Here is a 17,994-nt window from a genome sequence, read left to right as displayed (position 1 = left end):
AAATCGAGATGGTGGGTGGCATGACTGTGTTGAACTGAGGTGGAATGACCCATTAGGAAGAAGCCAGACAACACTCAAGGGTCACACTAGAATGGTGTTGTGTGCCAAGACAATTGAGAGCACTAACCCAGAACAGAACAATTCCAGAACAGGGTGAGCTAGCCAGGAGGTGCAACAGGAGATGAGGAATAAGGAAATGGGCTGTGCGTCTAACTCAGCCGGGCTATAAAACCAGGCAAGGATGCTGTAATTGACATCTTGGAGTTACAGTTATGCAGGCTGGTGGAAAGCTTTTAACCGTGACTGGGTGTATGCTGCAGTTAAAAGGCTAGCTGCTTCACACTAGCACATTATTTGCCCATTTGACTTAATCTTGCTTGCTTGGACTGGCAGCTGCTGTCTATGGTCTCTGGGCTTGGAAGAAAGATGTGGGGTGATCCTGATAACACACTGAGGCCGATTCACTGCAAAAGGAAGAAGACCCTCAACTGCCGCACAGCTTGGTATTGTGGAGAGACTTTCCTATACAATTGAGATGTATCTCAGAGGCCCTTGGACTTATCTCTACAGCTCAGCATGCCATCATACGAGATTCTCCTTCGCCCATTTATCCCCACAGGGGAGGGCCAGAGTCAGCACACATTTTAATTCTCTATCAAGACCAGACAAGATTTGTGTACATGCGCAGATACTTGCTTAAAAAGGTAAAGGGACCCCTGACCATTAGGTCCAGTCGAGACCGACTCTGGGGCTACGGTGCTCATCTCGCTTTATTGGCCAAGGGAGCCGGCGTACAGCTTCCGGGTCATGTGACCAGCATGACTAAGCCGCTTCTGGCGAACCAGAGCAGCTCACGGAAACGCCGTTTACCTTCCCGCCAGAGTGGTACCTATTTATCTACTTGCACTTTGATGTGCTTTCGAACTGCTAGGTTGGCAGGAGCAGGGACCAAGTAACGGGAGCTCACCCCGTCATGGGGATTCGAACCCCCGACCTTCTGATCAGCAAGACCTAGGCTCTGTGGTTTAACCCACAGCACCACCCGCATCCCTCAGATACATGCTTAGAATACTGATATTAGCTCTGCTGTTTAAGGATATGGCAGAGTAGACATACAAAGTAATTTAATAAAAATGCACAATAGATCTTTTCAGACTCACAGATCGGACCTCCAAGATCCCTGCCTAAAGGGCTGTCCCTTAAATCAATACTACAATTTCCCAGGTCAGCCGGATTTTAATTGAGCTGGGAATTGAGAGCACAAGGCCTTCTACAATCCCCCATCAATTTTTGGCAAGGATCATGTCAGTCTGAATCAAACATCCTGCCGACAAGCATGCCAAGTGGAGCTGGAAAGAAAAGCCTTTGCCAAAACGAAGGTGTTCCGTATTGAACAGGAAATGCAATTACACAGATGAAAAGTGAACAGGGCTTTGAAGTGAACCTTCATCTCTGGCCAAAACAGATAATACACAAATAGTTCTCTTCGCCCTTTGAGTTCAATATTTACTACCAATATACTGACCATATATTGGCAGCTCAATGAGAAAGAACCTGCATTGCATGCAGAAAGTCCCAGATTCAATCCCTGACATCTCCAGTAGCTCTCCAGGGTTCAGGCAGGAGACATTCCCAGCCCTACCCAGAGATACCTGAGACCTTCTGCATGCAAAGCAGGTTTCTCTACCACTGAACTACACTGCTCCCCCCGCACCTATTAGGAAGATTCCTTATTTCATGTCAGATTGTTGGTCCAGCTAACTGAGCGCTGTCTACACTGACAGGCAGCAGCTCCCCAGGTTTCCAGACCAGGGTCTCTCCCAGCCCCATCTGGAGATGCCAAGGACTTGCATCCAAAGCGTAGGTCCATCCAATCATATATGCAAAGTGGGACAGTTTGGTAGCCTCTGCATTCATGCAGAAAGACCCAGATTCAACACTCAGCTTCTCTAGGTGGGACAGAGATAGGCCCTTGCCTGAAACCTGGAGAGATGCTGCCAGTCAGTGCAGATAATACTGATGGTCCAACCTGGCATGAGATCTGTTTCCTACTCTCCTATGGAAGACTGTGATCTATTAAGATCTATTAAGGTGGAAATGCTGATGAGCAAAACCGAAAGATTGAAAAGGGAAGGTAAGGGGCACAGGTATGCCTTTTTTGATCTCAAGTTGTGCAAGTTGCTTGTCACACCCTCCTTATCACTCTACACCAGCCTTCTCTGGCACGGTGCCACCCATACGTTGTTGAATTCTGACTCTCATTATTCTTGGCCACTGACTGCTGGGAGTTCAGTAACACCTAGAGGGCACCAGGCTGCTCCATTTGCATTCAAAGTGTTTTAGGATAAGTGTTCTACAACCTTGGATCCCCAAAAAAGCAAGCAAGCACCTACCGGCTGATTTTGCTCCTCTGTCTCCTTCTGGAGAGAGAGGCTCCGGCACCACCATCAGAGACCTCACACCAGGGTTTTGATTAACCATGTAAAAGGGGCAGAGGACTCCATCAGTTGACAGCAGCAGCAGGACCGGTGCTGGATCTGTGGTTTTATCCTCACCTGCAAAAGTGCCACAAACACACACACACACCATGAGCAGACATGTTCAGCAGTACCTCCACTTAGTAAGCAGCCCTCAAAACAAGTCCAGGAAGGGACCAGGAAGTTACGTTAGAATGGCAAGAGTTTAAAACTTTACAAAGGGAACTAAGTGCCCAAGATGACTTCTCTTGAATAATGCGACATGTATTACAACTCTATTCCATGAATTTCTGTTGTTGTTGTTTAGTCGTTTAGTCGTGTCCGACTCTTCGTGACCCCATGGACCAGAGCACGCCAGGCATTTCTAGTCCACCATTTTTCCTTTTTTTTTTTTTTTACTTATACAGGGCACATTCCAGCCAGGCAAAAAACAGTGTCACCTGGGGAGAGTCCCATGGGCCAGATGGAGGCCTGGAGGGTCACAACTGGCCCCAGGGTCACAGGTCTGCCCACTCTGAATAGCCTCGAGAATCACAGTTAGAAGGTGGGGAAATAGCACTTCCAGGTATATTAACAGCATCTTCTCAGGACTAATGACCAGCACTAAAGCTCCCTCTACAGCAGGCGTGAAGAAGCTTTAGCCCTCCAGATGTTGCTGAACTACAACTCTAAGCATCCCTGGCCATGCTTGCTAGGGCTGATGGTTCAGCAACATCTGGAGGGCAAAAGACCTGGTATAGAGAGCGCTGCTGTTTGCTTTATCCTTAACCCAAGAGCAACATTCATATACTTACTAATGGTTATGGGCATGTTGCTGGTATAATCAATGGCTACGCCTACGGGCAAAGTGTCATCGCTCTTATCTGTGACCGGAAGTTCTGCTCGGCTGGAGTCTTCCAGAACCCACAGCTCCCAGTTGTTCTGTAAGAAGGGTTAGTTTAATTAGTACTAGGAATCAGGATGTTGGTCTATTTAGCACAGTATTGTCTACACTGACTAACAGCAACTCCCTACGGTTTCAAGCAGGGAGAATCTCCCAACGCTACCTGGAGATGCTGGGAACAGAACCTGGGGCCTTATGCTTGCTAAAGAGATGCTCTGCTACTGAGCTATGGCCGCTCCCAACTGGCTCTGTGCTTTGGCAACCTCTGGAATCGTTCCTGCCAGGGAGGTCAACTTGTAGTAATAAGGGCTTTTTTCTACTTTAAAAAATCACTGTGGCATGTGCAGTGGAGAGGAAAATTACTATTATTCCTTGGTTCATTTATAATGATTTTTATGTACAACCAACTCATATAAAGTATCAAGGCAGTATACAGCAATATGTACAAGTACAAGTGAAACATTATGAAATAAACATTTAAACGACTGGAATAAAAAATGTTTAAGCAGTTGCATGGGCCTGTTGGCATAAGAAGGTCTTCAAGAGATGCCTTAAAGTCAAAAGGGTACATCTGGTCCACCACCATTGGCAGGGGTGAGTCCATGGTCCACAAAAGCAAGAGCCTGAGTAATGTAACTGTTAGCAGGTGAGACTTGGACCTGGGAGCCCAGGGTTCAAATCAATCAAGTTCACTGGGCCAGTCCCTGTCTCTCAGTCTAAACTACCTTACAGGGTTGTTGTGAGGATCAAATGAGGGGGAGAACCATGTACACCACCTTGAGCTCATTGGAGGGAAAAAGGTTGGGTGTAAGTGCAATAAATAAATAAATAAATAAATAAATAAATAAATAAATAAAGAAAGAAAGAAAGAAAGATAATCAATGAAATATTCTGTCCCAGTAAGTGCATGGGTTTCAAGGTGACATGAGACTTTGCTATTTCTTGATACTCTGGAACTCTCACTGGGACCTCTGGTCTTCTTACAAGAGGCACTTGCTGGGGAAGTAGGAAGTGGGATTACCTTGTCTCCTTGCCTTGCGAGGATGCTGACCTCTGTGGAAGCAGCAGATGCTGCAAGGACCAGATCCCTTGAGGAAGCAAACAACAACCACAAATCCATAACCCACTTCAAGCAGCATGAACACCTTTCCCTGCTAGTTTCAAATAACAGTCTTTAAATACACCCAGCCCTTTGCTCACCTAATTAATATTAAAAGGGAACTATTCAATGTTGTATGATTGCCATTACTCACCATTCTTCAACGTAGTTAAGGAAGTAGTGATGTTGCCTCTCAGAACAGCTGCCATAACAGGGCTCCATAAAATTCACAAACAGCTCAGGCCGCTTTTCTTCCTTTTTCTGAATGGGGAGACAGAACGGGAAACTGTGTGGGAGATGCCTTAGGCGAGGGGGCAGCTCACAAATGACCCTGCAGACGCTGGACTGTTTTAAAATGTTTGCATCATTTATAACATACATAACTGTTTTATGGTTGCAACTATTTCATAATTACAAGGAGGGGGCCTTCATGATAGCCTGCTGCCAGATTTTATGGCTTCCTTCCTAGAGAAGCTAGACTGACTCCCTTCTTGCTGTTCTCCCCTGGCACATGAAGGCTGCCTTGTTCCCATGTGCTTTTGGGAACTGACTGCTTTTAAAGAAAGTGATTTGAATAGGGCTTTGCTATTTTTTGCTAACAGTATTTTCATAATTTGCGTTTATATAGTTTTAATTCTATTACAGTTTAGTTCTTTTTAAACTATTATCTTCTGTATGTTTTTAGCTTTCTGTATTTTATCTGTTTTGCTTTAATTTCTGAAATCCACCTTGAGTTACAGTGTAGGGAAAAAGCAGGATATAAAGAATGCATTATTATATAACACAAACTGCCATCATTCCTGAACATAGGCCATGCTGGCTGGGGCTGATGGAAGCTGGAGTCCCTACAGTGCGTGGAACGTCAAGAGTCCCACACCTCTGGCCCAAAGTATGATGAAATGTTTCAATAACCACAAGAAGATATGAACTCCTAAACTGTTTTGCCTAGCTGGGATGCATTCCTAGAATTCTGATCGTGCCTCTTGATTGTCTGAAAGGAGGACAGCAAGGACTATTATGAGTGTCCATAGAAACTAGCCTACTATCCGGAGGCAAAATGTACATCCATTGCTCTGCTCGCTTTTGCCTGCAACCCTGCTGGTCACCACTGGCATGTGGTCCCTGGAGGCTGCTTGGGATGGAATGTGGCCCTCAGGCAGAAAGAAAGTTCCAAACACCCAAATTAAACCTGTGCATCTAAGAGGTAGGCATCTAACACCTGTTTGCATGGGGACTTGGCAAGCAAAACTGACACTCGCAGCAGAAGTGTGGAGCCTGCTGTGGTTGCTGAATGCTTCAACTTCCATGCCAAGTTTGACTAAATGGTTTCTATGAAGTGGGATTCTACATCTCGGGTCACTACTTTTTTTATCGTTCTGAAGCAAGAGCCTAACATGCGGGAAGACACAGCAGCACAAACCAGGGACAAAGACCTGGCAAAATTGTGAGAATGACAGTAGGCAGCACAGACTTAGAAATCAAAGACAAGAGAAAAAGAAGTTGCTTCCCCAGCGCTTCCTCTCTTCACGTACAGGAAGCACAGCCATCACCACTTCCGGTGCAGCTTCCAAGATCCCATCCGCAGCCGCATATACGATAGTGAAGACATAAGTGCTGACCCACAACACATCCAAGACTGGAAAACAGAAATGTGAGTAAGCTTGGGTTGTCGGGTTTTTTTGCTTTTGTTTTTCTCAAGAGCCACACATTATTATTATTATTATTATTATTATTATTAATACTTACACAGGAACATAGGGTTGTATGCAAGCTTGGTCCTACTCAGAGTAGGCCCACTGAAATAAATGGACCTGTGTAGAAGTCAGTTGGGTACATCCCTTATGTCAAGTCACATCACTGGTCCATATAGCTCAATATTGTCTGGCAGTGACTTTCCAGATTTCAGGCAGGAGACATTCACAGCCCCACCTGGAGATACTGGGGGACTGAGCTTGGGACCTTCTGCATGCAAAGCAGATGCCCTTCCACTGGGGTATGCTGCTTTCCCCTCATGCTAGGAAGCTTCCCAATATCATGTCAGATCATAGATCCAGCTAACTGAGTGCTGCCTACAATAACTGGCAGCAGCACTCCAGGGTTTCAGTCTCTCCCAGCCCCACTTGGAGATGAACATGGGATTTCTGGAGTCAAAAGCATATGTCCATCCAATGAGCTATATGGGAAGAGGGATATCTTGGGGGTACAGCACCTGCTTTGCATGCAGAAAGTCCCAGGTTGAATCCCCAGCATTTCCAGGTATGGCTGGGAGGCACCCCAGCCTGAAATCCCAGACAGTTGCTGCCAGTTAGAGTAAGCAATACTAAACTTTGTGGGTTAACAGTCTGACTTGGTATAATGCAGCTGGTTAGTTCCTTTATGTGTTCATTAACACTGTGTACTGCGTGAAGACAGAAGGATCTAGGACACTGGAAACCTTCCCTACAGAGGGCTGCATCCAGCAAAGTTCTACTCAGAGTAGACACACTGAAGTTAATCTGCCTAATTCAGTCATCTCCATCAATTTCAAAGGGGCTGCTGTGAGTACAACAGTTTTGTTGCTTAGGGAACAAGACGTATAAAGAACTTCAAGTTTCAATTACAAATATACAAATTAAAAATTTAACGTAACAGATGTGATAATATGCCCAAGGACTGCATTTTTTTTCATAAGAAAGGAAGGCATTATCAAATCTTTGCACTATAATTATGTAACTGTGCTGCATTAACAACCCTGACAACTAAATTACAGGAGATTAAATATTAATCCATACTGTAAATGGGATTGGTATAAAATACTACTTAGTATTTTGAGCAAAACACCTGCCAGATTTATTTTTAAACACGGGAGACTCAACTAGTCAAAAACAGGCATCTCACATTCCACAATATGCCCGGATTTCATGGGTGGGCAAATTCTAGGCACATAAGTGAAACACTGTGATTACATGATCCATCTGTACTATTGTAATACCAACCGGTCAAAACGCCAAATTTTAGGAAACACAGTACCTTTGACAGGATTATCTGAATCATAGAATGGAGGACAGGGAATTGTTTTCTTCTCCTGCAGGTTCTGAAAAAGTAAAAGAACGAGCATGATTAGAATACCCTAAGTTTAATGATATGGGGTGTGTGTGTTTAAGTGTTCTATCTACAATGCAATACTTCACATCACACATGCAATAATAAAACAAAAACACTCTGAATTTATACAAGCACTTTCAAAAAAATGTCCAAAGCGTTTCATCTAAAGCTGCCATTGTTCAGTGATCTGATGACATAGTACATTTCACTCAGTACTGTCTGCTCTGTGGATGATGAACCTGAAGCCCTCTATATGTTCTTGGACTATAACTCCCAGTATCCCCTGACCATTGGCCATGCTAGATGGAGCTGATGGAAGATGGAATACAACAGGGGTCAGCAAACCTTTTTAGCAAGGGGCCAGTCCACTGTCCCTCAGACCTTGCGGGGGGCTGGAAATGAACAAATTCCTATGCCCCACAAATAACCCAGAGGTGCATTTTAAATAAAAGCACATATTCTACACCAGGCAGGCCCCACAAATAACCCAGAGATGCATCTTAAATAAAAGGACACATTCTTCTCATGTAAAAACACGCTGATTCCCGGACCATCCGCGGGCTGGATTTAGAAGGCGATTGGGCCAGATCTGGCCCCCGGGCCTTCGTTTGCCTACCCATGGAATAAAACAACAGCTGGAGGGCTATGAGTTCCCTATCCCTAATCTGCTCTCAATGGGAGCAATGCTCCAAGATTTCAGGCACAGGCATTTTGTAGCCGAAGATCCCTCTAAGGAGAAATTGTTGGCAGTCAGATGTGGGCACTCTTTTGCATCAAAGCCATGTGACCTCCGGCTTAATTATGGGCATGGTCCCAATTCACCTATATCAGAGATGAACATCATCATGGGAGAGTTGTTTCCAGCAACCCCATCCTTTGCCCCTGGAAGCCTTATAAGCTGCTGCTACAGGAGAGGGACTGTAAGCAACATCATAGGAGTGGTGTTTCTAGGACTAAGGTGAAACTATGAAGCTTCCTTGTTTTTGCTATTGCATGCTGTAATGGTGCTTGTTATATTTATAGTACTGAAATGTGGGTTTTTGGTATGATATATTTTTGTAGTGCTGTGTTATTATGAAGGTTTTTGTAGTGTTCGTTCGAAATGCATTCCTGTTTCTTTGTTGTAAGCTGCTTTGAGCATGATTTTTTTGTAGAAGAGCGGCAAACGAATAAAATGAAAGAAAATTAATTAATCTTAGGCCCAGGGACCAAACGCAGTCCTCCAAGCCTCTTTTTTGTCCTCAGGGTTCACCCCAAGCCACACCCCTTACTAGCCCTCTTTCCCCCTTTGTGTTTTTGCCTGGCTAGAATATGACAGGTACACAGCTATGCATTCATAGCACATGGCTTATCGCTAAGAATCCTTAGAACCATCGTTTGCCCCAACAGAGCCACAGTTCCCATGATTCCTTGGGGAAGGGGGGAAGAAACCATGTGTTTTAAATGCATGGTGCATATGCAGCCTTGCACTCCTAAACTTCTTGATTGCCTGGATGGTGAATAGAGAGGAGTGTGCAGGCATGAAAAAACTAGCTTACTATACAAAAGCAAAATTCTCATTCTACCTGGCGGTGCCGGTGACTGAACCTGGGGACTACTGCATGCAAAATGGATGCTCAAGCTCTAGAATACCGCCCTTCCCAGGCATGTACTTCTGCTGCCCTTATGCTTAAGACTCCATCTTCTGAACTGTGAATTGGGAGAACAAAACAGGAAAGAACCAAGAGGGAGAAGCAGGAGGAGGCAGATCATTATAGGCCAAATAGAACAAAACAGACTTACAGGGAGATACTGGACCACTGTGCCGTTCTGCTTGCCTACAGCCAACTGCTTTCCTTTAGGACTCCAACACACTAAAGGGGTGGGTGGGAGAAAAGCAAGCAGGCATCATTAAGCAGTTGCAAAGGAAATAGCAACAACAAAACCAGCCAGTGCAATTTGGCAAATGGCTTAAATTGCCCTCATAAGTGTTATTCAAACACAACAATCTCAAATTTGGAATGCAATAGAATGTCCATTCAACACGAAGGTGCAGCCAACGATGGTCTCAGGAGAGCATACCCTAGAGCAGGAGAGGGGAAATGTTGGCCCTCTAGATGCTGCTGAACAGCAGCTCCCATCAGCCTAGCAAGCACAGCCAATGGCCAGGAGTGGGTGGTAGTTGGAGTTCAGCAACATTGGGAGGGCCAAAGGTTCCTTATGAGATACCCTTGTTTGCAACTGTCCATATGGTGCATTCAGGCTTACTTTGAGCTGTACACCTAAAATATATGTAAATCAGAACTCCAATTCAGCTGATTTATAACAGGGATTTCTGCATCAGTTTAAAAGTCATGTTACTAACCTGATGTAACAGCCACTGAAGCGGGGAGAGTTGCATAGATCTTCACGGAATCTGCCACCTGCAGGACAGAGACGCTTCCATCAGACAGACAGACGGCCAGCATGGAGGCATTCATTGGGTTCCATTTCAAGTCATTGACCATTGCCCCAGCCATCTTCTGATAGGCAAAGGGGCGTTTTTGCTGCTTAGCCTATTAGAAAGAAATGTATGTTTGTTAGACCGTATCTGTATGAGCAAAGACACCCGCTTTCAATAGAGTCAAATCACTGGCCCACCATACTTTCCAAGACCTGAAGGAAAGCGATGTTTTCACTAACCTAAAGCTCCTATCAGTGGTAGAGTTCAGAAGTAATGATAAGCTGCAGATTACTGCAAGACTGGAGGACCTTTTTATACAGAGGGCCATATTCCATTCTGGATAACCTTCCAGGGGGCACGTATCAGTAGTGGGCATGGCTTGAGGCAAAAGCGCACAGAGTAATGGATATATACAGTGGGTTACATTCCAGCCATGCAAAAGTCAGAGCCTTTTACATGTGCTGCCCCCCGTATCTTCAGCCATGCAAGCAAGAGTCATTATCACAGTTCATGGACAACTTCCAGCCAGGCAAAAGCACTCAAGGAGAATGCAGAGCAAGGCTGGTGAGGAGTGTGACCTGGGGAGAGTTTTGAGGGTCAGATAGAGAGGATACGAGTCACAGTGAACCTCAGCCTCACACACTTCATCCCCCCTGCCAGCACAGCCACAAGGAAGAGACTGGAATCTTCTGCTCCCTTTTTGATTAACACCAGTTTACTATCGCACATGAATACTACACTGTGGTAGTTTTCTTCCCAATTTTTAATTAACCATGGTTTAGCATTACATCTGAATCCTAAAGTGTGGTTATGCTTCATTAGGGCTTGCTGAAGCTCTCCAGTTTCAAAACTCATAGCAAAACACACCCTGGAGTGAGGGTTGGGGAAGGGTTCCAAGTTTGCTTTTAAACCATGCAACTTACCTGATTCACAAAGGTGCGAACATCGAAAAAGCCAATGAAGGACCCAACTTCACTGGAAGCCATGCAGACAGAGAGTGTGAGGTTATCACAGCTGAGTGCCAAGTGATGCACACAGAACTTCGTGGGAACGAAAAGACTCTGGACATTCTCAACTTAAAAAAAATGAAGAGGAGCACCAGGGAGGGGGAAAAAACAGTTTATTATTTAAAAGATAGTTGGAGGCCTGAACTAATCCAATACCGCCCTATTTGTCTATTAAGATCAGCTGGGGATGCCCTGCTTGTTATTTCAACCTGTTGGGCAGCAGAGCTGGGTGATGTCTGGTTTTCAACATCGCAATATACCAATATAACACAATGTCTGAAATGAGAAGAAAGGTGTGAATAAGGTAGAAAGAAATAAGCAGCCACGTGTTGACTCCTGGATATGGACTTCGAACTGGTTTTGGATGATACATTGCCCAGCCCTAGTGTTCTAATCTGGAGGGAGGGATGAGGCAGCCCACTTGCTTGGGTGAAGGTGCAGACAGGCAGGCAAGCACCTTCTCAAGTTCCCTCTGCCAAGGCTGGCAGCTGGGCTGCAGAGGGAAGAATTGGGTCTCTCACTGTGGGTGAACATCAGACGGACTTGCAAGTGCCACTCAAGAGTGAAATGTGCAGTGATGGTGGCAGCCAAGGAGTGAGCAAGGATTCGTGATATATTGCCAGGTGAAAAATTCTGAAACTGTTATCATGATCTGGACTTCAAACTAGTTTGGGGCAATGCTTTGATATATTGCCCAGCCCTACCGGACAGGCACTATTAATGCAAGACATTCTGAATGGCTCCCTCATAGAATATAGAACTCCCTTGCAAATGGAAAGTGTCACAATGTGAAAACCTTTATGGTTTACTCAAGCCTTTGGAATGTAATATACCTTCTTGCCAATGCCACTACTTTATGTGTTGTTAATGTTATGTATTGTTATGCTGTATTTGTAAACTGCATTGCCCAGCCATGCTCCTGTTGGTAAGGTTAGGACATAAATACAGAGATACATAATAAACCCCTGATCCCAGCATTCTAAGACAACACCAAGCTAGGAACTACACACTCTCCCCTTTTGTGATTCCCAGCAACAGGTATTCACAGTAATGCACACACATTGTCTCAGTAAGCATTACAACGACGGTAGATGGTTGGCCAATGTTATTTCCCCTGCACCATTTTGGCAGGTTAGAAAATGCAGGCTTGCTTAGGGCAACCAAGATAATGAATGAGGCAACAGTTGAATGCAGACTTCCAGATGTTCAGCTGTCCGTTACCCACAATGCTACATGAGCCCAAATAGGTAAAAAAACACACCAGAGGAATCGGGGGGGGGGGGGGACACATATAAATTAAAAGCATATGCAGATGCTCTTGTAATAACAGTGGAGGACCCTAACAACTCTCTGCCAAAAGTCCTAGAAAAAAATACAGAACTTTGGGCAGGTGGAAGGTTTTAAGTAGAATAAAAATAAGACAAAGCTGATAGTGAAAAATGTACCAGAAAGGGGGGGGGAGAGAATTACAGCAAAATATAGAAATAGAGATTCATAAAAAAGTTAAATATTTAGGAATTTGGCTGACAACTAAAAATATTATCATTAAAGATAATTATGAAAAAAACTGGAATGAAATAAAAAGGAATCTAGAAGTATGGGGAAGAATGAATTTATCACTGTTAGGAAGAATTGTGGTGATCAAGATGAACGTATTGCCAAAAATGTTATTTTTATTCCAGTCAGTACTGGTTATAAGTAATGCAGCATGCTTCAAGAAATGACAAAGGGATATTACAAAATTCATCTGGAAAGGGAAAAACCAAGAATAAAACCTAAATTACTTACAGACAGTAAAGCAGAGGTGGTTTTTCCCTTCCAGATATTAAATTATATTATGAAGCTGTCTGTATTGGTTGGATCTGGGGCTGGATCAAACTGGAAAATACAGATTTGTTAGATCTTGAAGATCATGACAACAGATTTGGATGGCATGCATACTTGTGGTATGAGAAAGGGAAAGTTATATAATTAGGAGATCACTTTTAAAAGTCTGGGAAAGGTACAAAGATTTATTAGAACAAAAGACTCCATGGTGGTTGTCTCCAATGGAAGCAACATCGATTAAAAAAATAAATAGGAGAGAAAAATGGCTTACATATAGAGATCTATTAATAGAAACAGAAGAGAAATTAAAAATAAAAGAATTTGAAGAGATCAAAGAACATTTTAATGACTGGTTACAATATTTTCAAGTAAATGAGGTCTTCAAAGAAGATAAAAAGAAAGGATTTAGTTATACTTTATCTAGATTTCAAAGAGAAATTATAGAGGATAATACCAAATTATTGAAGATGATGTATAATTTAATATTAGAATGGGAAACCAAAGATGAAGAGGTTAAATATGTAATGATTAAATGGGCACAAGATGTAGGATATAACTTACAAATGAAAGACTGGGAAAAATTATGGAAAGTTGATTTAAAATTCACCGCATGTACAACTTTGAAAGAGAATTATATGAAAATGATGTACCGATGGTTTTTAACTCGTCAAACTGGCAAAAATGTATAGAACAAGTGCTAATAAGTGCTGGAAGTGTAAAGAGAAAGAAGGTATGCTTTACCACATGTGGTGGAACTGTAAAGTAATTAAAAGCTATTGGGAAATGATATATAATGAAATGAAGATGTTTAAAATAACCTTTGTTAAAAAACCAGAAGGTTTTCTGTTGGGTATAATAGGACAGGAACTACTAAAAGAATGGAAGAAGTTGTTTATGTACGCTACAACGGCGGCTCAGATTCTACTAGCCCAAAAATGGAAGGACAAGAAGATACCAACGAAAGAAGAATAACAAGTCAACCTTATGGAACATGCAGAAATGGCGAAACTAATGGAAAGAATCAGATACAATGATATTGAAGAATTTAAAAAAGACTGGGAACCTTTTATGTTGTATTTACAGAAATACTGTAAAGATACGGACTCACTAGCAGGGTTTGATTAAACACTTACAGGTAAGAAAATAAGATCAAAGGTTAAGTAAGGGCAACATGGAATGAAATTGACTAAGATGTAATCATGAAGGAAAATTTGGTATAAAACTGATAAGAAAATAAGAGCATTAAGGTATAAGATTATAAAAATAAGATAATAATTAAGCAGAAGTAGTAAATATTTAAAGAACCAGAAGGGGAAGTTGAGGGAAGTCACAGGGGTGTGTGTGTCTTTTTCTTATATATGACAAATGTTATATTGTGTTGTTTGATTGAATATAAAATTGTAAAAATCCAAAAGGAAAAAAAGAAAGGGGGGGGGGAGAAAATAAAGAAAATGGAGACTTACTTAGGGCAACCAAGTTAATGAATGAGGCAACAGTTGAATGCAGACTTCCAGATGTTTAGCTCAGTCCCTTACCCACTATGCTACATGAGCCCAAGTAGGTAAAAAAATCCCAGCCCTATATTGTAAAGGATACTTGCCACCCCAAAGCTTATGATGGGTATTCAAAGCAGAACAAGTGAGTTTATGCTTAATGCTAAAAAATACAGCTCTATAGATAAAAATTAAGGAAGACTGGGGATGAGGGTAGGGAAAGATAAAAAACTTACCTATTTTATTAGGAGAATCCCCCACTGGAATCTGCATTAGAAGGTTTTTTGTCTGGAAGATCTGCAACCCAGCTGCACAGCCAGCAAACAGTAATCCATATTTGTTGGATACAGCAAGAAGACTGGAACGCTCTTTGGGGAGTTCATCAGGAGCATCAAAGATCCGTACTTTCTTCAATGCTCTGAACTTAAAATCCTGTGGCACATTCATAGATTAAAAAATCTGTGCAGGTTAAATCTAAATGCATCAGTTTATTCAAATACGACATAGAACTCAACCAAAACCTTGATTATTTAATTACACAAATGCTTCTAAGACTTCTTTGCTCCCCACTCCTCAGTGACCCAGCTACTAAAAGTAGATTGGAAGCATCTACTTCCACTATGAATCTAACGGAAGCTCTTTGTTACATCTAAAGTTTGGGAAACCGTGGTTAGTTCAAGCCAGCTGGGGATCATGATTTGAACCTTGTTCAAATTAACCATAGCTTAAATTAACAGTCCCCCACCCACCCAGTTCGAACACAACAGGAAACTTTGATTAGTTTAAAGGAGGAAGCATCCTCTCTCCTTCTTAAAGGTAAAGGTAAAGGTACCCCTGCCCGTACGGGCCAGTCTTGACAGACTCTGGGGTTGTGCGCCCATCTCACTTAAGAGGCCAGGGGCCAGCGCTGTCCGGAGACACTTCCGGGTCACGTGGCCAGCGTGACATCGCTGCTCTGGCGAGCCAGAGCCGCACACGGAAACGCCATTTACCTTCCCGCTGGTAAGCGGTCCCTATTTATCTACTTGCACCCGGAGGTGCTTTCGAACTGCTAGGTTGGCAGGCGCTGGGACCGGGCAGCGGGAGCGCACCCCGCCGCAGGGATTCGAACCGCCGACCTTTCGATCGGCAAGTCCTTGGCGCTGAGGCTTTAACCCACAGCGCCACCTGCGTCCCTTTCTCTCCTTCTTACATCACAGTAAAGGAAGAGGGAAGGGGAGTGCATTTGAGTCCCAGTGTCAATTTAGCATCATGTCTTAAAAGATAACACAGTCTACTGAATGGTTCCATGTTTTTGCTCATGCAAAACTTAGAAAATACCTAGCCCTTTAGTTTGTGATGATAAACTGTTCAAAATTATTCTAGATTTCTCTGTTTTATATTGACTGTTTCAATTTTAAAGCTTTATCCTGTGGTTTAAATTTCTTCACTACAGGCTGTGTTTTGTCAAAACAGCATCAGATAATAGCTAAAGATGAAGGGCTTTCCCCACTGCTGCAGTTAGAACATAAATGGAGGCCACTAGCCTCTTACCATGCCAACTAAACAACAGGCTAGTAACTTTTGGGAGCTCTTTTACAAGGCTGTCTTAGCCGTTGCTCCAATCTTCTCTTGGTAGAGCACTCAGAGCAACCTATGGCACAGAAGAAATATACTAGGGTGGGTGGAAACAAAATCAACACCTGAACAAAATTCTATGGCCTTATTTACAAGGCTGCAATAATGAAAATCTTATAGCTGTCTTGTAAACAGACCCACAGAACTTACTAGCCTGCCAATTATTTTACCAGTCTCTTGGGACCTGGGCAGAGAAGAAACAGAGTCCAGTATTTCCAGTGGAAGTGAAGGATATAAGACAAGCTGGATCAGGCCAGTGGTCCTTCAAGCCCAGCATCCTGTTCTCACAGTGGCCAACCAGATACTCCAAGAGTTAATTGGTAAGCAGCACTTGAGCACAAGAGCAACTATTCTCTCCTGTGGTTTCCAGCAACTGGTATTATGAGGCATAATGACTCCTGGCAGTAGAGAAAGAACAGACACCATGGGTACCAGGCACTGTCCCTGATGCATTAGCCTGGTCTGCTTTCAAAGCCATCTAAGAAGGGAACTTTCCCTCCTCTAAAAGCTGTTTTGGTTTCTAAGCTGGGCATGCAGGAGAGGCACTTCGGCTGGTCCACCTACATGCCATTTCTGGTCACCTGCAGCAATGGCAGGGAGCCCTGGTTGGCCCTGCAGGTATTGCTCCCACCAGCCCCCAGTATGCAAGGCCAGGGATGATAGCAGTTGCAGTCCTACAAGACACCTGTTTGGACGACCACATAAGTTCTCCATTAGTATCTGTACTGCTGAAGACATTTTCTTTTATTATTCTGCACCTAGCTATTATTACTGAAAATAAATAAAAATATATATTTAAAAAATGTTAGCCATTCCTGGATAGCGCTTAAATGCATGGCTAGTTTACATAACTTGCTCTGAATTTCCTGACACAGACACACAATTTCAAAAATTAAAAAACTGAAACAGACTAAGATTACCTACGCTTTCTAAGCATTGTGAACTTTCACAACATCCATGTAAGGTAAGCCACTTATTTTAACGTAAGTACTGCCGGCACAAACACAACAGGGTAAAATACAATATTAACATAACAGGTGCAATTGGAGGAAATGTTGGGCCCCCCTTCCCACTCACCTTCATCTCCCTCTCGGGAATTACATCCATGTCGTCCCCCATGACAGAGCCTCGGACGAAGACTTACAACGAAGCCAACCGGTGCGGCAGGAGGACTTCGCGCGCTACCTCAAATCACATTCCCTGCCTCTTATAAACCAGGATGGGAAGCAAAGGAGAGGTAACATCCGCTTCCGAGGAACAGAAGAAGCCCACAACGGGAACTTCCGGCGACGCTCTAGGCATGCACCCGCCGTCTTGGTTCCTTTACTCGAAGCCTCTATGTCAAGAACGAGAGCGGGTGGGAAGTTATGTACAGGGCGAACACGAGTCTTTGCGCCCGTTACCATGTTTTGGGAAGGCGCCCGGCCTGTGGGAACTGGGGATATAAGGCGCTGATCGCCTTGTCGGAAAGTGATGCAGTTCTGTTACTTCAATTCCGATGACGTATTAGGCCTTGTTTCAAACCTCCTATTGCAGTAACCATAGAAAAAGAAATTCGGTATCTGACCATAACACACAGGGCGGACAGGACTTCTGAGGCTCTTTAGAAGTCAGCTTCATATCTAAGGCGGAACGAAGAGCTGCCCTTAGAAAGCTATGAAACCAGGATTTGGTCGTTGTTGTTATAGCACCATTGAATGTGTATTCCAAGGTCCCTACCTTGAGGCACTTATAACATTTTCTGTGAAGATTGCGTTCACCTCTCCACACCCGCAAATCATAGCATAAAATATAGCAATTCCTACTCCTTCCAATATCACATCCACACTATACAGCATATTTAAAGTACATGACTCCTCACCTAAAGAGTCCTGGGAACTGTTGTTTTCACGCATACCCCCCAGAGCTACAGTTCCCGGCATCCTTAACAAACTGTTGTTTTTTTTCAAAAATAGAAGTTGAAGCTGCACTCTTGTGCACTTATGTGGAAATGAAGCTTCATTGAATGGAGTGGGACTTCTGAATAAAGATGGAATGAAGTTGTGCTGTAGACATTTATAAGGATACACCAAAGCAGCAGGAGAC

General features: G+C 43.4%; 1 protein-coding gene across 8 annotated transcripts in view; it reads right to left on the bottom strand.

The window, feature by feature from the left end:
• Nucleotides 1-17,144, bottom strand: part of NUP214 (nucleoporin 214) — an 81,449-nt gene extending 64,305 nt beyond the window's left edge. For all 8 annotated transcript variants that reach the window (XM_079962521.1, XM_079962518.1, XM_079962522.1 and 5 more), the window contains exons 1-11: nucleotides 16,987-17,144; nucleotides 14,529-14,724; nucleotides 10,889-11,040; nucleotides 9,888-10,077; nucleotides 9,326-9,396; nucleotides 7,469-7,532; nucleotides 5,992-6,095; nucleotides 4,614-4,720; nucleotides 4,382-4,448; nucleotides 3,272-3,398; nucleotides 2,394-2,555 (exon numbers count right to left, since the gene is read on the bottom strand). In XM_079962521.1, coding sequence (XP_079818647.1) covers nucleotides 2,394-2,555; nucleotides 3,272-3,398; nucleotides 4,382-4,448; nucleotides 4,614-4,720; nucleotides 5,992-6,095; nucleotides 7,469-7,532; nucleotides 9,326-9,396; nucleotides 9,888-10,077; nucleotides 10,889-11,040; nucleotides 14,529-14,724; nucleotides 16,987-17,028 — 1,282 coding nt within the window. In that variant the 5' untranslated portion in view covers nucleotides 17,029-17,144. The remainder of the gene's footprint in view (nucleotides 1-2,393; nucleotides 2,556-3,271; nucleotides 3,399-4,381; nucleotides 4,449-4,613; nucleotides 4,721-5,991; nucleotides 6,096-7,468; nucleotides 7,533-9,325; nucleotides 9,397-9,887; nucleotides 10,078-10,888; nucleotides 11,041-14,528; nucleotides 14,725-16,986) is intronic.
• Nucleotides 17,145-17,994: the final 850 nt, after the last annotated feature.

Source organism: Podarcis cretensis (genome assembly GCF_951804945.1).
Source record: "Podarcis cretensis genome assembly, chromosome: Z".
Taxonomy (NCBI): domain Eukaryota; kingdom Metazoa; phylum Chordata; class Lepidosauria; order Squamata; family Lacertidae; genus Podarcis; species Podarcis cretensis.
The sequence above is the reverse complement of the archived record's forward strand: the minus strand, read 5'-3'. Positions and strand labels throughout refer to the sequence as shown.